The sequence below is a fragment of the Hemiscyllium ocellatum genome, chromosome 7 (assembly GCF_020745735.1).
Source record: "Hemiscyllium ocellatum isolate sHemOce1 chromosome 7, sHemOce1.pat.X.cur, whole genome shotgun sequence".
NCBI lineage: Eukaryota > Metazoa > Chordata > Chondrichthyes > Orectolobiformes > Hemiscylliidae > Hemiscyllium > Hemiscyllium ocellatum.
The window spans coordinates 90,551,170-90,574,435 of NC_083407.1; the positions used below are offsets into that span (position 1 = coordinate 90,551,170).

The 23,266-nt window shown below is 41.5% G+C and overlaps 1 protein-coding gene across 1 annotated transcript in view; it reads left to right on the plus strand.

Annotated features, from left to right (window-relative positions):
- The window catches only part of LOC132817546 (protein unc-80 homolog), a 270,588-nt gene that overhangs the window by 69,993 nt on the left and 177,329 nt on the right, over positions 1 to 23,266 (plus strand). Inside the window, exons 11-16 of the mRNA XM_060828048.1 lie at positions 1,435 to 1,575; positions 5,370 to 5,638; positions 12,797 to 13,132; positions 16,703 to 16,834; positions 18,274 to 18,421; positions 21,179 to 21,327. Coding sequence (XP_060684031.1) covers positions 1,435 to 1,575; positions 5,370 to 5,638; positions 12,797 to 13,132; positions 16,703 to 16,834; positions 18,274 to 18,421; positions 21,179 to 21,327 — 1,175 coding nt within the window. The remainder of the gene's footprint in view (positions 1 to 1,434; positions 1,576 to 5,369; positions 5,639 to 12,796; positions 13,133 to 16,702; positions 16,835 to 18,273; positions 18,422 to 21,178; positions 21,328 to 23,266) is intronic.

Below are 23,266 nucleotides of genomic sequence, written 5' to 3' on the forward strand. Positions count from 1 at the left end.
CAAACGCTTTGAAAATTGCACTACTTAACAAATAAATTCCCTTTATTTGTGAAAGAGGTTGTGTTGCATAGTATGTCAACCTACCAAGTCTTTTAACTTTTTTCAAGTTAATAACAAAGTAATTAACTTATTACAAAGTAATTTTGTTTTCACGTAGTGATCGTTGTACGGTGCTTACAAGACTTAACTCTGTTAGGGATGCAGTAGGTGTCAAATTACAATATTGAACCCCGTTGGGCAGATGTTACAGGAGTAGGGGATAGTGGGGGAATGGATTACCTATTCTTTTGACCAAAATGAGCATCACCACCACATTGACCAGGAACCCAGTTGCCATGCAATTGTAACATGCTGGGGATAACCTTCATTGAGTCAAGTGTGGGAGGGAAAGAGCTAATGGCATAGTCTTTGTAGAGGGTATGTGATGCTAATGGATGCAGGAGATCCTCCCTAGCCAAATGAGGTAACCTTCCGACTTGGCAGCAGTTCAACATAGTGAACCTGCCTTCTCCATCCTCCTGTATTAAAGCAACAGTGGCAGGGTGTTTACTTAAGGACCTTAATTAGCCCAGGAGCACTTGTCTTGCCTGATGGGAGATAAGTCAGGAGGAACTGAGGGATTTTTTTTATTATTTGTTCACGGGATGTAGACATTATGGGGTGGACCAATATATATTGCCTCACATTTATTGCCTCTTCAACTGAGTGGCTTTCCTGAGCCATATCAGAGAGCAGCTAAGAATCAAACATATTACCGTGGGCATGGAGTCATCCGTAGCCCAGAGCAGGTAAGAATACAGATTTACATCCCTAAAGAGCATTTGTGAACCTGTTATTTTTTGTTATGACAATTGATGATGTTTGCACTATTTCCAGATTTTTATTGAATTCAATTTCACTATCTGCCATGGTGGGATTTGAACCCATAACCCCACATCATCAACCTAGGTCTCAAAATTACTAGTCTGATGATATTGTCTTTGCACCCCAGGTAATGAACAGGTCATCAATTTCATTTTATGATTCTCCTTCATGTTGTACTGAGGCCTAGATTCCAGACCAGATAAGTCTGCACTTTTGTGAGAGCTGCATGGCATTACAACATATCATGACCTGATATGAAGTTACCTGCCTCACCTTCAGTCACTCTTTCTGCATAATGGAATCAGTGCAGCCAGTCAGTTATGCATGTGCAGTGTATCAGGAAACACAAACTCAGACACTGAGTTATTACTAGTCTGTAGTGTTGTAAATAAGCTTCAAGATATCTGATTCAAAAATAACCCATTCTCCAAGGTATATGTTGCACGAGTGACCGTGTAGAAAGCAAATATTCTGGCAGGTGGCCTTAAAATTCATTTTTACTATAACACTCTTGCTTGTTGTTTTATATATTTTGTTAGCATTTCTAAGAAAAGAACTCTGCATTTACAGGGAAATTCACACGCCGTGGGAGTTCAGATACAGCGACAGAAATGGAAGGCATGAGTGCTAAGCATTCCCATTCCCATCATACCTTGCTGAGTGATATACCTGATCACTCCAACAGTCATGGAGATAACACAGTTAAAGAAGGTAAGTTGTACATTCAGTAAAGCTGCAGCCACTGTTTGGTAGGAGTTTCCATTTTGAGCGCAGATGATAAGTAGTAGCTTGTGGTTAACACAGCTGAAAATGTGTTGCTGGTCAAAGCACAGCAGGCCAGGCAGCATCTCAGGAATAGGGAATTCGACGTTTCGAGCATAAGCCCTTCATCAGGAATGAGAGAGAGTAGCCAAGCAGGCTAAGATAAAAGGTAGGGAGGAGGGACCTGGGGGAGGGGCGATGGAGGTGGGATAGGTGGAAGGAGGTCAAGGTGAGGGTGATAGGCCGGAGTGGGGTGGGGGCGGAGAGGTCAGGAAGGAGATTGCAGGTTAGGAGGGACGGTGCTGAGTTGAGGGAACCGACTGAGACAAGGTGGGGGGAGGGGAAATGAGGAAACTGGAGAAACCTGAATTCATACCTTGTGGTTGGAGGGTTCCCAGGCGGAAGATGAGGCGCTCCTCCTCCAGCCGTCGTGTTGTTATGTTCTGCCGGTGGAGGAGTCCAAGGACCTGCATGTCCTTGGTGGAGTGGGAGGGAGAGTTAAAGGACCACTCCCTTCGTGACTCCCTCGTCAGATCCACACCCCCCACCAACCCAACCTCCACCCCCGGCACCTTCCTCTGCAACCGCAGGAAATGTAAAACTTGCGCCCACACCTCCACACTCACTTCCCTCCAAGGCCCCAAGGGATCCTTCCATATCCGCCACAAGTTCACCTGTACCTCCACACACATCATCTATTGCATCCGCTGCACCCGATGTGGCCTCCTCTATATTGGGGAGACAGGCCGCTTACTTGCGGAACGCTTCCGAGAACACCTCTGGGCCGCCCGGACCAACCAACCCAACCACCCTGTGGCTCAACACTTTAACTCTCCCTCCCACTCCACCGAGGACATGCAGGTCCTTGGACTCCTCCACCGGCAGAACATAACAACACGACAGCTGGAGGAGGAGCGCCTCATCTTCCGCCTGGGAACCCTCCAACCACAAGGTATGAATTCAGATTTCTCCAGTTTCCTCATTTCCCCTCCCCCCACCTTGTTTCAGTCGGTTCCCTCAACTCAGCACCGCCCTCCTAACCTGCAATCTCCTTACTGACCTCTCCGCCCCCACCCCACTCCGGCCTATCACCCTCAACTTGACCTCCTTCCACCTATCCCACCTCCATCGCCCTTCCCCCAAGTCCCTCCTCCCTACATTTTATCTTAGCCTGCTTGGCTACTCTCTCTCACATTCCTGATGAAGGGCTTATGCTCGAAACGTCAAATTCCCTATTCCTGAGATGTTGCCTGGCCTGCTGTGCTTTGACCAGCAACACATTTTCAGCTGTGATCTCCAGCATCTGCAGACCTCATTTTTTACTCGAAGATGTTAACACAGCTGAACTTAGTTCAGAAAACATAAGCACATTTCATCACAGCATCAGTTGTGTGTAATCCAATTTTAAATGGCTGAATAAAAGCTCATTGTCCTGAAATGTTAATTCCATTTCCTTCCTACTGATGCTGCCAGATTGAGTATTTCCAGCATTTTTTGTTTTCCTTCACAAATATAAAAACAGCTTTTTGAATATTTACAGAACCATTTGCTAGTTACATTAATGAACTATAGCTGCTTTCTTAAAAAGATTTTGTATGTATTTAAATTTATCTGCCTGTTGGCATCTTTATGTGCAAAAGAACCAACTTTTTGTTTTGAATTGCACCCTGGAATTCCTGCACAATGTTATTGGCAGATTCTCTCAATCATCGCAAATTCATCAGGAAGTTGTGAACAGTTTTGCAAAATGAGCCAATGACTCCAAATGCAATGTTTTAAACCAGTGAAAAGCATAATTGAGATATTGTTTACACTAAAGGTGTTTGTGCTTGACATTCTACAATCTTTTGCATGAATCCAAGTGAAAACTCCAATCCCATTTTCTATAAATTACGGTTGCAAAATATTCCAGCAGGAAAGATATTGACATATCATCTTCGAATAACATCCTTTTAAAATAAGAATTGGATTGAAAAAGTCAAATTGAATGAAACAAGATTCAAAATGTCCAATTTCATGAACCTATATCACAAGCTACTTCTTTGTTAAAAGTACGTGGTCTCTCTGCTCCAACTTAGGCTCAGAAAAAAAAATGAAGATAGAGAATGAATTTGGATTCACATGCCCTATCTTCATCTGGACTTTGGAAAATCTGACTTGTGTACATTCAGGGCTTGCGAAATGCATACCCGACTCGTGATTTGTGATTTTGCCTAAGACTTTTGCCTTTGTCACAGGGTTTGGTTCAATGCATTTTGTGAGCTGTGACAGAATGCATGAGGAATGTAGGTATAGAGGTGGGCTGGTTAGAAGTCCCACCTCAGTTCTTCAACACAGCAGCCCACCTCTTAATATTGTTAAAGGGCTCCCTTACACCTGTTGTGGACCAGATCAGATCCCCTCAAAATATTTTAGACCCTAACTTTTTCTTATTTTAAAGCTAAATATAAAGTGCTGTGTTCCAGATGCAATTCAACTAGTCAAGCTACACCATGTTAAGCAAAACACATTTTATTCAAAAACTACAGTTAAAATGCATCAATAGAAAGAAGTGCTTTGAATAACTTGACTTTGTTGGTAAACTTAACAGAATAATAGATACAGTAATTATTGACTGTTCCAATACAGTAACATCCCATAAGCATACACCTTGGCAAAAAAAAGGCAAATTCATAAATCCGATTTTCTCGCATGCAATGCTCACAGTAGGAAGAGAAAACCCAACTTCTAGCTGTGACCAAGAGAGGGGGTAAACAGCTTCTATATTTTTCAAAATTCCAGCAGCATCTGCTGAATCTAAAAGCTATTTTTGCTTTTAAAAACTGGAATCCCTGATCTGTGGGAACTGGTCGCACCCATCCACGCTACTTCTATTATTCCAACTTATTAAAAAATTCCCAGGGCCCCTCAAGCTGTTTACATTACCACAGACTGCTTGGTGCCTCTCATTCAATCTCTCTCTTAAAAGAAACCAGAATAAAATAGACTTCTTAAATAGACCTCATAGGGAGAAGCTGAATAGGCTGTGGCTGTTTTCCCTAGAGCATCAGAGGCTGAGGGGTGACCTTATAGAGGTTTATAAAATCATGAGGGGCATGGATAGGATAAATGGACAAAGTATTTTCCCTGGGGTGAAGGAGACCAGAACAAGAGGGCATAGGTTTAGGTTGAGAGGAGAATGATATAAAAGAGACCTAAAGGGCAATTTTTTCATGCAGAGGATCGTGTGTGTATAGAATGAGCGGTATAGTGATGTGTGAGGAAGTGGTGTAGGCTGTTACAAATGCAGCATTTAAAAGGCATCCGGGTGGACATATAGGAAGGGTTTAGAGAGATATAGGCCAAATGCTGGCAAATGGGATTAGATTAAGTTAGGATATCTGGTCGGCATGGATGAGTTGGACTGAGAAGTCTATTTCTGTGCTGTACATCTCTATGTCTCTACGACATGCCAATATTGATCTGTTCATGCAGAAGAGGTAACTATAGGTTGTGCTGTTCTGTTCCTGTGGTTTCTGATTTGCCATTCTTGTTGAAAACCATGCCTAGAAAACGAACCTGAAACTTTGGATCAAATTTCAATGAAAAGACTGGGATACGAGTTGGCACAAGGAGCGGGTTACTTAGCTATTTGCTTGTTCCAGGAAGATCTGGGTTGTTGTCCTCTGTTTTTAAGATTGGAGTGTTGACAATTGTGTTCAAGGTTGTGAAGTGAAATCTTAAACTGATTTTATATTTTGCAGTGAGGTCACAAATTTCCACAATTACTGTCGCCACTTTCAACACCACAGTCGCTTCCTTCAATGTGGGATATTCTGATTTCTTCAGTGAACACATGCGAAAGTTGTGTAACCAAGTGGCTATACCTGAACTACCCCATGAGCCACTGGCATGTGCCAACCTGCCTCGAAGTCTGACTGATTCCTGTATCAACTACAGCAGCCTTGAGGAAACAGAAAACATGGAAGGCACTAACTATTTTGTCAAGAAAAATGGAATGCTTGATCTTGGGGTAATTCTTTTTTAATCATGAAAGATAACTTTTCATTAATGCAGAAAGACCATTCTGATGTTTAAAAATGGATATCCAGTTTCTAATTATCTATACTGTAGTCCAATTCTAATTCAAAGTTGCTTACTTCAAATTCTCAGTTCATTTGAATTGCTAAAGCACAGAAATGCCTTCTGTGGTCTTTTAGCAAAAGTCAGAACTGTTGTGTAATTGCATTTTTTTAAATTAACAACTGCATTCTAAATTGTATTTTATCACAGACAATCAGCCAGTTGTGGTCATTGCACATAAGGTAAATTGAGAACTAGAGCTAAAGTACGCAACAGAAAATATGAGAGGGAAAAAGTACTTCTATTACCTAGGCAAATGTTTGTTTCTTCTATGCATGTACTTAACAGATTTTTTAAAATTGTTTATACAATTATATTCTCAATAGTTTATACATTACAAAAAGTTGTTGCATGTGTGTGGTTAATTTTAAACATGGATTGCAGATTATGGAATATGTTATATTAACTCACCAAACTATTCCAGTCAGCACCTTTGCAGAAAGATGAGCATTCTGTGGTGAAACAGTGATTAGATTAGATTCCCTACAGTGTGGAAACAGGCCCTTCAGCCCAACCAGTCCACACTGACCCTCCGAAGAGTAACCCACACCGACCCATTTCCTTATGATGAATGCACCTAACACTATGGGCAATATCACATGGCCAAATCACCCAACCTGCACATCTTTGGACTGTGTGAGGAAACCAGAATACCCGGAGGAAACCCACACAGGCATGGGAGAATGTGCAAACTCCACACAGGCAGTTGCCTGAGGCTGGAATCAAACCTGGGACCCTGGTGCTGTGAGGCAGCAGTGCTAACCACTGAGCCACCGATCAATCGTGCTACAGTGGAATCATGATTGCAATCAGTGAAAGTGCAGTAAGACCTGCATAATATACACAAAAACCTACTGCTAACACTAAACCAGACCAAAAAGATTTCCTTTAATTACTATCCAGCTGTATGTGGTCAATTGTTACACTAGGTATGATTTAAATTATGCTTCAGATTTTTTCACTTAATTATTAATCCACAGAATATGGGCAACAGTGAAACGGCTACTGTTTGTTGCCCATCTCCAAATGTACCTCAGGAATTTGCTGTTGAGTTCCCTACTTAACTGTTGATATGGGTGCATCTCCAGTATTGGGATTAGGTATAAGATTCTAAGAACTTATTCCAGAAACAATGCAGGAATGGTATATGGCTTGCAAGAGAGCCCAGTCCTGGTGGCGTCCCAGATACCTGCTTCCCTGGCACAGGAAATTAATGACTAATGTAGCCAGTTGGGTGCTAATCATGTTTTGTCATGGATGTATCAGGTTTCTTGAGTACTGCTGCACCCATGCAAGCAAGTGGAGCCTCACACCTCTGACCTGTGCCTTGTAGATGGTGCAAAGGCTCTTGGGAGTTGGGAGATGAACATTTGAAGTAGAATGCCCAAGGACAGATTTTCATGGTCCCAATTTAGACCAAATAGAAAAGGTATCAAGAAAAATGACTGTCAAGTGGAATGAAAAAGGTCCTGCTTCCATTCCTCCCCCTGAATCTTTGAACATTTTCATAAAGGCAGGTAAAAAAAATGGGCTCCTAGAAATAATTTGCTTTTATGAAGATTGAAACTGACAGGCTCATGGATAGCCTGGCCCATAGTAAGATTAAAATAATGTAGCAAGCTTGACTTAAATGCCTGAGAATTGTTACACCAGCTACACAGAGGCCTGATCCTTGGTTTAGAGGTGGAAAGAACGTTTAGGGTTTATAGTTTCCTTCACATTTCAACATAAAATGCTGTAAAGTGGGTTGTGTCTATTCACTAAGGCAAGTCTAAGTGTGCTGTGATTGGAAGATGTAACCATTTCTTCTGCAATCTGCTTGATGGCTTGTTATATCTGCCAAATAGCCTGTGTACAAAAGTCAAAGGAGAGTTAAAAGGTGTATCTAGAAGATACATGGCACAATTCATACTATTGGAAGAGAGCCAAATGCTTTGTTTTCTTTCCCATTGCTTTTAAGTATTCAGTTTAGATATCAGTTTTGAGGTCTGTTGGTTTAGTTTGAGTGGTTTATGAAGTTTTTTTTTTCTGCAACTGTCTAGTCCCCATCCAATTACTCCCCCTTCAAATGTATTGATGTGTTGATTATACATAGTTCAGTTGGGTGGACGGCTGGTTTTTCAATGCAGAGTGACGCCAACAATGTGGGTTCAATTCCTGCACTGGCTAAGGTTATCATGAGGATTGTCCTTCTTAACCTCTCTCCTCACCTGTGGTGTGGTGACCCTCAGGTTAAACCACCACCAGTCGCCTTCCTCTAATAAGAGAACAGTCCTGTTATATCCCGTAGGACTGTGGTGGCTTTACCTTTACCTTTTTACAGCTGCTGTGATGAGGCTGTTGTTTACTTGAGAGGTTTTACTGTCTATTCCATGACTTCCAAGTATTATAATAGAGCTGGGGAATTCTGTTTATAAGATGGATAATGGGTAAGGTGAGAGGGCTGATGGTAACATGAAAGTTTGAAGGAATGGAGAATGAAGGGCATGAGAATATGATTGCTGCTTGAGAAGTGTTTTTAAAGTGATCTGGTGTTTTAAAAGTATGTAGGTAAGTTGCTAGTGAATGAGAAGCTCCAAGCCAAGGCTTTTGGGAACAGAGATTATTAAAATGCCCTCTCTTTGTAGCCTGGCTACAAGCATCTCCACAACCTGGAAGATCTGTCTCCCGTGAGTCTGATGGCTAAGATAGGATTGCAATGCTGGAAATAGTCCCAGCTACTCACCCCCAACCTCGAACATGAAAATCCAGTCCCTAGTCTCTGACCAGCATATGACCCTGGATGCCGAACGATGACTTCCCTTACTCAACTTAGGTCTAATGGAACGCTTTTGCTATCTCTAGTCCGCTTACCGGCAACAACTATGATGGTTTGCTGGGCCAAATCCTGCAGGAGATGTTAACCATTTAGCCGAGGCTTGGCTTTGTTTTGGAGTATCGTTGTCAGCTTCCCGAGAGTCCCTCTGTTCAGGATACGTCCTGAGTGAGGCTGTGCAATTGCCTGAACTCAGGTGGTGTTCCCAAGCTCAGCTGGACTGCCGAAAGTGTCCACTTCCATCGGAATATCCTGCAACTTATATGCTCCACTTGCTGCATTTTCCAATGATAAAAGCCAGTTGTAGTGCCTGTTTGAAGTCCAGTTGGGCCTCAGCTATGAGGCACTTTTGCTTGGTTACGCCATGTACCAAACAGTCTGTCAGCATCTCATTAAGGATTAAACCAAAGTCAAATCCTTCTGCCAGTCATCTGAAACCAATCAAAAATCTGATAAGAATTCCACTGGTTGTCGAATAACTTTTAGATTAGATAACTAACAGTGTGGAAACAGGCCCTTTGGCCCAACAAGTCCACACCAACCCTCCGAAGAGTAACCCACCCAGACCCATTCCCCTACATTTACCCCTTCAGCACAGCCAATTCATCTAACCTATTTGGACTGTGGGAGGAAACCGGAGCAAACACGAGAAGAATGTGCAAACTCCAAACAGACAGTTGCCTGAGGCGGGAATTGAACCCGGGTCTCTGGCGCTGTGAGGCAGCAGTGCTAACCACTGTGCTACCGTACCACCCTAAAACCGATGGCATCTCCGAATTAGAGGAGATGTGGGGTTATAATATTCCTTAACTAAATCTGTTCAGCTCTTGACGGGTTTTAGCATATGGTGATTCAGAAAAAACATTAGGCTCCTAATAGCTTAAAAAGGTATTGGTCCACGAGCTGTCAGCAGAATTGCTCATTTCTTTTCATCTGCCCCAATGTTATTTGCCAGGAAGAAATATTGCATTCTTTCCACATACTGGGCCCAGTCTTTGACAGCAGGATCAAACGAATCAAGCTTCCCAAATAAAGGCATGATGCCAGAAATGCTTACCCTACTCAAGATGTGGAGGAGCCGGTGTTGGACTGGGGTGGTAAAAGTTAAAAAGCGCACAACAGCAGGTTATAGTCCAATAAGTCTATTTGAAAGCACTAGCTTTCAAAGCTCTGCTTCTTCATCAGGCAGTTGTGAAGCAAGAGCATTAGACACAGAATTTATAGCAAACGATTACAGTGATACAATGATACATTGAACAAAGCTAGATTGTTAAGTCTTTCATATTTTAGAATGGATTTGCTGGTTTCGGTTCCTTAATATGTAATCCCAGAACTTCTTTTAAGTCACATTCTCAAGATAATCTAAAGTTTTATAATAAAAGATGACATCTTAGCTCAGCCAATGCCTTAAAGGTATGAGTCAGTCCAATCTTAGTCAGACTAGTTCTATTTCCATAATGTAATTTATAAATATTATATGGATTCACTGCCTATATTGACTGCTTGCAGTTTCTGCATTTTTTGAGCAAAATAGAAAATTTTATTTCTTTGGAAATAGAACCAGTCTGACTCAAGATTGGTCTGATTCATACGTTTAAGGCATTGACTGAGCTGAGATATCACCTTTTATTATAAAATCTTAAATTATCTTGAGAATGTGACTTAAAAAAAGTTCTGGGATTTACATATTGAAGAATCCAAAACGAGCAAATCCATTCTAAAAGATGAAAGACTTAACAATCTAGGTTTGTTCAATGTGTCATTGTATAACTGTAGTCATTTGCTATAAATTCTGTGTCTTTTGGTCTTGTGTCACAGCCACCTGATGAAGGAGCGCACTTCGAAAGCGAGTGATTCCAAATAAACCTGTTGGACTATAACCTACTGTTGTATGATTTTTAACTTTACCCACTCAAAGTGTTGCAAGCACATTTCTTCAAGAGCATGCTTTATGCTCATCGCCACTGAAATAACTCCACAGAGGCCAGTATCAGCTCACCAAATCACCCTTTAGTTACACATGGAAAGTCTTTGAGATTGATCCAGCTCCCTCAGAGCCAGCTGTCAGATTGAACAGGATGTCTGACACTTCTATCAGCCAGGGCTCCATGATTGGACCAGATTAACAGCCCCAATCAGGGAACTCATATTCTGAGGCCCACTTGGATGGGCTCATTACAATCACTGCACCCGGACTGCTGGCTTTGTAGTTACATATAAAATTTTTAAAATTGTAGTTTAGATCATTAAATGCTTTAATGCATATGTATCAGACAGGTTTGAACACTGACAAAATAGTCTACATGCTTCATCAAGAACAGGTATATTGTGCTGAATTTTAAGTATCAGGCTGCCTTCCCTCCCTTGGGAGGACATAGAAATCCCTTGGAGGTGGCACAGTGGCTCAGTGGTTAGCACTGCTGCCTCAGCACCAGGGACCTGGTTTGATTCCAGCCTCAGGTGACTGTCTGTGTGGAGTTTGCATATTCTCCCCATGTCTGTGTGGGTTTCCTCCAGGTGCTCTGGTCTACTCCCACAATCTAAAGATGTGCAGGTCAGATGAATTTGCCATTTTTATTGCCCATAATATTCAAGGATGTGTAGGTTAGGTGCATTAGCCAGGGGTAAATATAGGGTAGGGACATGGGCTGGGTGGGTTACTCTTCAGCAGGTCATTGTGGACTTGTTGGGCCGAAGGGCCTGTTTCCATACTGTCGGGATTCCATGACTTCTTTGACTCATGTGGAACCCCCTCACCCTCCTGACTGAGCTCCCCACCACCTCCCTTCCCTTTCCCTGTCTTCAGTTTCTCACCGACCCTGGGCTTTATAAGGTTTGACAGCTGACCATCCTAATTCAGATGCTCACTTTGCCTTCCAATGGCCTCCAGTGTCACTCCTTATAGGGAACAGACTACAATCCGGCAGGAGGCATGCCTGATTGTCGGCAGACCTTCAAGGTGGTTGAATTTGGTTTGAAAGTGTGTTCCTTAACTTGTTACTAAACTGATTTGAAGTCACAGAAAATGACTTTTAGATTTAAAAAAAACTACTCTGGACCATGAAAAAGTTAGACCATATGACATAGGAGCAGCAGTTAGGCTATTCAGCCCATTGAGCTTCTCCACCATTCAATCATGAAAAGCAGGAGGCTGGGACCTGGTCCTGAAGAAGGGGTCCACTGGAAGTGTCGATTTCTCCACCTTCTGTTAGTGCCTGGCTTGCTGTGTTCTCCCAGCCTCCTGCTTTACTAACTTGGATTCCAGCATCTGCAGTTTTTTTTAATCTCTCCCTGCTGTTCAATTATGGCTGATAGGTTTCTCAACCCATTCTCTTACTGCATTGATGTATGGTAAGTAATCAGTTTCTCAGTAGGTGTGAGGGCCTAGAATTTGTAGGGCCTTATTTGGTAGCAATCTGTCACCATTCCCATCTTTATCCCTCTGAATGTGACCACTCTTCAGGATTCTGTGCAAGAAATTCTGGATGTTCCAATCTGTCCTTCACTACCCTGTCATGGATTACACTGTGAATCCCATCCCTGAATGTGATTGGCAGCTTAAATGTCACCACTGAAGATTCACAATGGAAAGCCTTTTAAACTATGTTTCAAGCAATTATACATTACAAAAGTTAAAGTTGTTGTCATAGAGATTGGTTAGTGTCTCAGTTTGAGCTCAATGATGAATATCCTCGCTTCAACCTTGACTGCAAAATCCCAGATAATAACTATTGGTGTGCAAAGCTTTTTGAAATGTGTTTACTTATGCTTCTGTGCCCGAAATAATGAGTATAATTTGAAGAACATTTTGAGCTGAACATAGTCTCCTAATTCCCAAATTGCAGAAGTGATGAGTTTTGTAAGCTTTGTCAGATCAAGGCAAACTGAAACATAACCCAGCAAAAACACAAACACAGGTGATTTTAAAAGCCACTTATGTTTTAAATTTCTTGATTTTCTCCATGGGTTTGGGCTGATTCCTTGGGCATCTAGGTGTACAATTAATAGAAGCATCCAAAAGATGAAATTTCTGCTTTGCTGTGTTGTTTTCCTTCATTTTTAGTGTAGAAATATCTTGAGGGGGCCAAGTATATTTATTTAGCTTGGTCAAAGGATTATGATCAACAGCTATGTTGAGCATTTTATTTTTGAAAACTGAAATTTGCTTAACCCAGTGTATTGTGACAGTATTTATTATTGCATTGCTAAATGACCTTTTTTTTTACATTTCAGGTCATTCTTAAAGCGTTGTTTGTGGTACTTAACCACGATATCAGTTCTCGTATATGTGATGTGGGGCTAAATATCATTGATTGCCTACTGCAGCTGGAAGTGGTTCCTTCAGTAGATAAAACTTACAAAACTGAAGAAAATAAGGAGAATAATGCTGATGAGAAATGGCGGAAAGAAGCAGTCAGCCAGCGAGCAGCACCAGCAGGATCATCCGGGGCATTTGGAGCGCCACCAGAGGATGGAAATGGAAGTGCAAGTGGAGGTGGAGACAGTGGCGGAGGAGGTGGAGGTGGTGGTGGAGATGATGGAGACAAAAAGAGCAAAAACCAGGAGGAGGTTGGTTGATGTTTTCCACAATTAGCTTACAAAGGTTGCAAAACATCTGAAATATAATGCAGTTATTTCAGCAAATCAGCCCAGGATTAGATACTTTTAATTGTCAAGTTTGTAGTTACATTTCTTTTTTTTAAAAAAAAAATGGCATCTCGGGATTGCAGTATCATTGTTTTGGACTTGCAATAAAATTAGAGAGTGTCTTGGTTTGGTTTGTAGGTATGTTTGCACACCGAGGAGGTATATGCAAAGAGAAGAATAAAATATGTTGTTCAGAACGTTATTTCTGTTTACAGAGCTTATTTTACAGAAACGAGACTGTTCAATGTGTAGGTTAATTAAAGCAGCACCATCAAGTTAATTTCTCAAGCACTGGTAAAATTCCTGTGCTGTATTTACATGCAAGGGCGTTTACATAATTTTTCTTCTAAATTTGGGATCAAATGACCGACTATTTATTGAAACCAGAATTAAACAAAAACTATGATAAAGCAACCCAAAATATGTCATCTTGTCACAGAAAAAAGTCATGTCTTCTTTTTCATGCTATAAAGATCGCCCTTCTTGTAATTCGGAATATTAATAATGACAAGTATCAATTGAGTGAACAATTTGAGTTTTAGCATCTTGAAAGAGATGTTACAAGTCTCTCTCTCTCTATCTTTCTTGCTGTCTCTAAGCAACTTCAAAAGCATGAGGGCACCTGTTTAGATTAGATTCCTCCGCAGTGTGAAAACAGGTCCTTTGGCCCAACCAGTCCACACCAACCCTCCAAAGAGTAACCCACCCAGACCCATTTCCCTTTGACGAATGCACCTAACACTATGGGCACATTAGCATGGCCAATTCACCTAACCTGCACATCTTTGGACTGTGGGAAGAAACCAGGGCACCCGGACGAAACCTACACAGATACTGGGAGAATAGGCAAATTCCACTCTGACAGCCGCCTAAGGCTGGAATAGAATCCGGGTCCCTGGTGCTGTGAGGCAGCAGTGCTAACCACTGAGTCACCGTGATTCATAAATACAATTCTTTTCATAATGCATCTACAATCTGCTCCATATTGTACTTCTCAAGAAAAAGTGCCTCAAAATTTCATCTTTTCCCTTATGCAAAATATCTTGCATTCAATATTTTAGACTTGTTGCCTTCTTCATAGAAATGATGTGCCCACACATCTAGGAGCACAGGAACCATGGCTCACAGGAACATTTGATTTTCAAGGGTAGTACTTATTCTTACAAGCTACATAGGAATTGAAGTCTTGCTCTCGCCTCAGAAGAAAGTTGCCTGAATCTTTGGATCTTCATACAGTGATGAGGCAGGTACCAATTTGTAAGGCATTTATGCCACCTGCCAGTGCTAAGGCTACCTATTTACAGGATACATCATGGTGCCTAGAGGCTTTGTCCAAGTTACAATAAAATTAATAAAATAAAAAGTTGCTCTCTTGGCCTCACTCTATTTCCCCCACAGCCCATTCAATTCCCCATGCCCAATTGATACCAACTAATGACCATTTGCCCAACCCCTGGGCCTTGCATGTCTCATACCAAATGATGCCCTTCTATACATGCACTCATTATCACTCACACACTTCATGCTAATGTATGCATCCTACCTACCTAATGGCCTTTTACAGCCTCTATGCAAACTTCATACCAACCTATTTCCTTCCACCCACCTTATGCTTCCCTATAACCTCATGCGAGCACATGTCTCTCCACCTCTTCCTCCCATTCACATTCTGTCCTGACACCTTTCACACCAAATTACCCAGTATCCAACATGGGGAGTCCTCAGAATCATGGTAAAATAAAATAAGCTAATGTCAGGAAGAAAGACTCACTGATAACATTTAAGTTTGTTCAACTGCTTAATTTCTTCTGAAAGCAAATTTCTAATGTAAGTGATGAATCCCTCATGAAGACCAACGTTGTAGCTCATAGCAGCACGGTGGCTCAGTGGTTAGCACTGCTGCCTCACAGCTTCAGAGTCCCAGGTTCGATTCCAGCCTGTCTGTGTGGAGCTTGCACATTCTCCCTGTGTCTGCGTGGGTTTGCTCTGGTTTCCTCCCACAGTCCAAAGATGTGCAGATCAGGTGAACTGGCCTTGGTAAGTTGTCCATATTTGTTAGGAGCATTAGTCAGAGGGAGGGGTGGGTTACTCTTCGGAGGGTCGGTTGGGCCAAAGGGCCGGTTTCAACACTGTGGGTAATCTAATCATCCATGACAGCTCAACTCTTCATACTCACTTGAAGCTGTCAATCAGGTTGTGAATTTACCGGTTGTCCCATGCTGCGATAATAATAGGTTGTGAAGCAGCCATGCAGTACCAATCCTATAGAGACAACTATCAATTTTCTGATTCAGCTTTCTTTGACTTTCCACAGTTGGGAAGTCTCACAGTCTCCCTTCATTTATTCTGCCCATTGTGTGCATTTTGTAACACAGTCCTCCAGCTATCCTTGCCACCATGGGTGACCCTACCAGAGGCAAAGAGCTCCGAACGGCATTTCTCAAGGGATTATTGAAGCTCACACACCTTTCATCTTGTAAAGTAGTGGTCCACTGATGGAGTTGCTCTGTGCTATTTAATTAAAAGGATAAAGTGGCAAATGACCTGCCCCAATTTTTTGTATCGCTTCTAATTCATAACTCTGTGATACAGATTTTGCAAAAACTTTGAGCATTTTATTTCAAACTGCATGTCGTTAAATTCCTTAAATTACATAAATGTTAAAAAAAACCCATTGGCATGAGGCAGTTGAAGAACCATATCGTCGAGTAAGCCATTACCTCAAAGAGGGAGTGGGGAAAAGGAGAAGTCTCAAGTGGTTAAAATTGTTTGAATTGTTTTAACTCTTATAATGAAGTAATACTAAATTATTCAGAAAATCCGGCATTTTTACTTGTGGTCCAATTGTTCCAAGTGTGAGGGGAAATGTGAGATGGATAGACCAGAGTCATACCAGTGAGATAACTCAAAGACAAGTGAGGGCAAGTATCCCATCCCACCACAGGACTTGACATTGGCCAGCCTCTGCATCCTAAAGTTTACTGGTCATGGCCTACTTGAGAGGTCCAGCTGTGAAAAGATAGAATTTCCTTTTGCTGCTTGCAGGGTGGGGGTCCTGAGGAGAGAGGATTTGGGGTCAACTAGCACGGTTGGTCACTGCTCCTCACTGGTCAGACAAATCATCGTGGTCTTCCAGTAAAGAAACAAGCCACCGTTTCCTGTCCTCTGGGGAGCCAGAGTGATGGTGGATTGAGGTCCTTAAGAGCCTATTAAATGACCACTGAAGGAGCTTGAAATGATGGCCAGTTGAAAATAACATCCATGGACCACCTCTCCCAGTACTTGCTTGCTAACTGGATGGATTTTCTCTCCAGAGCCGCTTCCGCTGGGGATGGGCAAATTTTTGTCCGAGATTACAAAATTTCTGTTACTGTGTGGCCCCTGTGCTTTCCCTTCCCAGATGTAAAAGGTAGCAAGGAGCAGAAGGCCATTCCTCTGTCCCGCCTTGTTTTTTTTTGCCTTTATATTTAAAATGCACTTATGATTCAACAGGATGAAGATACCGCAGGCAACATTCATAAACTTACTTTAACAATGCTGATCAAAATAGTGAAGTCACTGGGATGCGCATATGGTTGTGGTGAGGGCCACCGTGGGCTGTCAGGAGATCGCCTCCGCCTTCAAGTAAGTGGCTTCCATTCATAAAGAGGGACATGATCATTAGAAATGTTGTAAAGGTGAAAACGAAATGACATGCAGGAAGTGCTGAGGCACCTTCAGCGAGCAAAGACGTCTTAATCTTTTTTTATGACTGCTAATTATTCAATTTGCCCCAGGATAAACATCCCATGGTACAGGCTACATTTCCCTCCATTCTCACTAAGTTAGAATTCAGTCGTATTCTGGCCTCCCTAAATTGGAGATTATTCAGTTCAAATAATGAGCATCTTAAAGGGCCTACCATGTCTTAAGCATCACTGATCTTAATGAAAGGTGATCCACTGCCAAGATTGAACTGAAAATTAAGACAATGCATCTTGAATGGTATAAAATTACAATCTGGTGGCTGTACTGTACCAAGTGTATGGCCTTACAATCGGTTGACTTAACCCAAACCATAGTATGATATAGAAGGGCAAAATGCTGCAGATGCTGAAAATGTGAAATCAGGGCAAAAATTGCTGGCAAAGCTCAGCAGGTCAGGTAGCATCCATGGTGAGAGACAGAGTTAATGCTCAGAATCTTCTACTCCTGGAGATGGGACTATTGGAGGCAGGAAGGGTATTGAATTAACCTGGATGATACCATGTCTGAATTTCGCCACCTGTCTCCCCTCTGCCAGAATGAAGTGCCATGGTCAACCGTCTGTCCCTGCTGCCAGTTGGGATCCACTTCAGGGCCTCACCACATTGTCATAAGATTTACCTAGCTATAAGCTATGTGTGGGATGCTTGCCTGCTGCTCTACGGATAGCCTATCACCGTGAGGTGGGGATGCGAATCTCAATCAAACACAGTGCTTAATTGAGAAACTGGACACCAAGCAGGGGTTGCCTCTTGGGAGCCACAGCTCTGGCCCATACAAGCTCCAATCTGAGAAGCTCTCCCCGACATCACTTTGTGCTGTGTCCTCTCCAGCCCTGGGTCTACAGGGTTTTTACTAGGCAGCCTTGCTGGCTCCACTTAGTGCTATAATGTTCAGCCTCTAATTGGCCAGCAGCTCTCGATGGGTGAGATTTCCGCTCCAGGGCCGGAATTCCCGGCAAAGGTCCATTTCTGGTTTTGCTAGTGTCTGGTTGGCATGTGGTTTGGCTGACATTCCCTATAAGTGACAACGCAAGTCTCTCTCTGGTTCTCTAGCTGGCAACCGAGATCCCAAACACTCCAATGAGATTCTGCCCAATGATTCCAGTCAATCCCCTTCATCAGAATTGATGGAAGGCCATTGACCTCAAACATTGTCTCTGTTTCTCTCTTTGGACTGACCTGACTGAAATATTGTTGCTTTGTTAACTTTTCATTGAAACATAGCTGATGCTAGCAACAATTTTATACAATTTGTTCAACAATACTATTAGCTAATACTAAGCATTGTTTATTTTTAAAATGTATTGATTATTTTAGGCACAGAACTGTCTTACTAAATTGTACAAACTTAGCAAAGTACAGTTTCGTCAAACTCTGCGGGAGTATGTGAACAAGGATTCCTTGAACAATGTAGTCGACTTCTTACATGCGTTACTAGGGTTTTGCATGGAACCAGTTACTGACAGTAAGTACAGCAACTTTTTCCTATTGAATGTTTCTTATCTGGCAGTCATCAAGTATATAATCAGTAGTTCTTGATTATATACAAATATTTACAAGATAGCTACTTGTATCTATCTGACTTTCAGTTGGATTGTATTACAACACAGTAAAATCAGTACTTCTTTCCCATTTCATTGTTTTTTTTCCTCTCAAAGTTCTCCATGCTCTATACTTGATTAGTAGCACATCCGTATGAGTAGTATAGGGTGAGTTGTCCATTAATTCACCCCTCTAAAATTGAAAAGTACCCAGCTTTCCTTTTATTTTTACCTGTTAGCATCATTGACATGGGAAAGTCATTGCGTGAGGATTCACAAAACAAAAACGCCCAGTATGTCACTAACCCACTGCATTTTGGAAGACTAAAAGAGAAATGTGAGGATAGATTCTGTAAACTTGGAGATTGACACTTGAAACCACAATTCTTCTGCACCCCTTCCCACTGAATTTTAAATCAATCTCTACATCCGAAAGACTGATTAAATAATGTTTTCTTCCTAAAAATTGCAGCTACCATTTTTCCTGTTAAAGAGAGCGTGAACTCACATGTAATGCCAAACCAAGTGGTCCTAACCTTCCATAAAACTCAACAGTTTGCATGAAGGATCTAAAGCTTCCTGTCTGTTGTTAAAAATCTCACTGGAATATTTTTTGAGAAATCCCCAAGATGTGGATGTCCTCTCCTCATGTTCATTTTTTAGTTTCTTTAACAGCCATTTATTTTCCAAAAATTTATCTTTAATAGCACTAGGTATTCAGATCCGATCAGCTGGGGGTTGCAACGTCCACTTTAGGCGCCCCAGCCTCTTTGAAACAGGAAAATTGGTGGCTCCAATCGGGAGGCCTACCACAGGTAAGTACATCTTACTTATTCCTTTCTTCATGCGTAAAGGAGGTGAACGTAACACAAAAAAAGTTGCATGGGTTGGCTGATGATTGCAAAGCCTTGTTCAGAGATGCTGTGTTGAAGTTGTTCAAAGTTGTTTTGGCTTTAAGAACTTCTTGAAGTTGAATTCAATAAATGGAGTTTATTTAGCTGTTTGCATTGGGAAAATTGTCTTGTTTTTCAAAAATGATTTTCCTAGTTTACGTTTTTCCATTCAAAATACGAGATGTCCACTTTATTCTAAAAAGCTGTTAAAAAGGGGCTTTATCTGTCAGGGAACTGCAGGTATTGCTACCAATTTCAATTGAGAACAAAAATTTTATGGATATTCAGTCATTGGATGGATTTAAAACCAAAATCATTAGACTTCGGGAGCCTAAGGAAATCAAGAGATAGGACAGGAAAGTGGTGCTGATGTCAAAACTCAGCTATGCTCATATTGAATGATGGAGCAAGAAATTCTTCTTGCAGACTTGCAGAAGTTCTTAAAATATGTAATATTATTTTTATATTTTTGCTAGTCTACTCTCATTCTATTTTCTCCCTTTCTGCTAATGTATTGGCCATTACTTGCTATTTTCAAAAGTCCTCCCAATCCTTGGGTTTTCTAATCGTTTTAGCAATGCTGGAATCTGATACTGTGGTTAGCCCCAGTTAGATCACATTTCTTGTGGAGGTTTATTCCTTCAGAAATAATGCATGTCTAGCATGTCTATTGAGAATTATAAATACTTTCATTAAATTGTTTGCACTTCTTATCTACTTAAATCTTTTAATCTAAGCTCCTGATCTAATCTCCCACAGGCGGCTCATTTCTTTCTGCAAAATTTTTTTTTAAACTTAAGACTGTTCAAGGTTTGTGCGAAGATTTGTAGCTTGGGTGCTCGTTGCTGTGGTTCTGTAGTTTCTGTACAAGACTGTAGTTTCACACTTGAGCCATATACACATTAGAATTAGATTCATAATATTATGATCACTTTTGCACAGAGGATTCTTTCCTTACAAGATTCATTATTACCTCTGTCATTATATAACACTAGTTCTAAAATAGCTTTTTTCCTACCTTCTGCCTCGAAATATTGTTCTAAAAAAAGTATTCTTGTAAAGTTTCCATAGTTGGTGATAGTGTGTCTCAAGTTGGAAGTGCCTTCCCTCCTATCTGTCTCTCTGTCTCTGTCTCTCTCTCTGTCTCTCTCTCTCTCTCTCTCCCCCCCTCCCTCCCTCTGTCTATCCCTATCTTTCTCTCTGTCTCTTTGTAAAGGCCCTCGTTTCTCTCACTGTTTGCCACACAGTACAAGGTCATGACTTTTTTAACTCTGATTCTGCGTCCCTGACCTAAAACAATGTTGTGAATGCATTCAGATATCATGTCTTTAAACTTACCTTTTTATTTACTGTTTTATTGCCTGCTGCTCCTTCCTGAAATGCTGTACTCGATTTTACCCAAACCACTACTGTGCTCCTCATCCTAATTTTTATTTGTTAAAAATTAAGTATGTGTTAAAAAGATGGAAGTGAAACTTCAATGGTTAAGATATAGTTTCAATTAGTAGCAAATGCAATTCAACAACGGTTATGTAAAAATTACATTTAAAGGTTGACTATACACACATAGTAGGAACTTCACGCAAGTAGCAACTATTACTTGCAAAATATCATATGAATTAATGTGTAGGCACATAATATATAAGCAATTTGCAGAGCAGTGAAAATGAATGAGAGCAATCTATGAGGGTTAAAGATGGCTGAACAAAGAATTGGTTAAAAAAACACATGGATGTAAACATGCACCTTAGTAAGTATAATATTGATTTGTATTTTCCATATATTTAGACAAGGCTGGATTTGGAAATAATTTTACCACTGGGGATAGTAAATCAGCTGCACGAAGTATGGAAGCAATAATAGTGAGCTGCATGTTCAAGCCTCTGATCACACGATGTGCATCCACTACACATGAATTACACAGTGCTGAGAATCTGGTAAGAATCTCTTCTGGATACCATTTAGTTGAATTTGATAATGTCTTCATGGTATGACCTTTTATAATCCTAGAATCCCTGCAGTACAGAAAGAGGCCATTTGGCCCATTGGGTCTGCACAGGCCCTGTGAACAGTATCCCACTCAGACCCACACCTCACCCAATCCTTGTAAACCCAATGGGGCTCTTACCAAGGCAGACCCACCGAACTTGCCCAACTTTGGACTGCAGGAGGAAACTGGAGGACCCAGTGGAAACCCATGTAGACATGTGGAGAATGTGCAAACTCCACACAGACAGTCAGCTGAGTTTGGAATCAGCCCCCGGACCCTGGTGCTCTGAGGCAGTAGTGCTAATCTGTTTCTATGGGAAACGTCTGGTTAGAAACTGAATAAATAACTGACTTTCAACGTTTCCATGGTTTATCTGGAATCAAAGGGTCTAAATTCAGCCATCCCCTGAAAATAGACTTGCGGATCACAAGGCACAATTAGCCATGCCTATTGACTGCAGAGTAGGATGTATATCAACTTCATTCAGGCTACTGCTTCTAATGATTTTCGCATCCAATCACTTACAACTGCCTGAGAAGGGGCCAATATTGAGAGCAGCAAACATCATTTAAAACTGGTGTGCCCCTCTTCCCAGTTAATCAATACCCTCTAAAGATTGGTGATGTGCTGTGTAGCTAGAGCAGATGCAGGCAATTTGACCTGGAAATGAAGTGAGTCTGACCTGGGAAGGACCCCACAATGGCACAACATGTGAGAGTGTGAGCTCCATGGCCTTTTGACTTTGTGCTGTGGTTCTAGGCGAGGGAGGTGTGAAGTGTTGGAGTTTTTTTTAGTACATTCATCGAACCACAATGGTAGCAGATTCCGTGAAGATCAACACCAGGAGTGAACCCCAAGGATCTGAATGCAGTGGCAGGAAGATGTTCAGTGGTCTCAGGAGTCAAGAGATCTGTGCATGCATCTTCTATTCCCTTAATTTACCAACTGCCTTAACTACTGTTCAAATTACCACACTCCTATCACTCCCTCCATTAATCAGGACTCACGCCTGACATTCACATTACTCCCACACAGTTAGCATTGCAGCTAACCCCATACCTACATCTCTAAGATTATACAAACTGAATTATTCAACCATGGCCGCCACATCACACAAATGGATTGCACAGCACTCTAACACTTGCCTCGATTTTGCATGGCATTGGCATATTTAAAATGTCACAAGTGTGTGCAGAAAATAATGAAGAAAGCTAATGGAATGTTGTCCTTTATATCTAGAAGATTGGAGTACAAGGATGCAGAAGTTATGCTGCACAGCTATACAAAACGCTGGTTAGACCCTATTCAGAATACTTTGAGTAGACCTGGGCACCACACCTTAGGAATGATCTATTGGCCTTGGAGGGATTACAATATATGTTCAAAAGAATGATACCTGGATATCAGGGGTTAAGTTATGAGGAGAGATCATTCAAAATAAACCTGTTTTTTACTAGAAGTTAGACAGTGAAGGGGAGTTCTGATCAAAGTCATAAAGATATTAAAAGAAAATACAGGGTGGATAAAGCTAAACGATTTCCACTGGTTGATGATTCTAGAACTAGGGGCCATTTTCTGAGAATTAAGGTCAAACCATTCAGGAGAGATGAGAGGAAGCACTACTACACAGAAAGGGTAGTTCATATTTGGAACTCTCTTCCACAAGCAGTTGTGGGTGCTAGATCAATTGTTAGTTTTAAATTTGAGATAGATAAACAAAGATATTAAAGGATATGGGCCAGAGGCAGTCATATGGAGTAAGCTGATCACAGTCAGCTGTGATCCCTTTGAAAGAGGCAGCATGGTGGCTCAGTGGTTAGCAGGGCAGCCTCGCAGTGCTCGGGACCCAGTTCAATTCCAGTCTCTCTCTGGGTGGGGTTTGCACA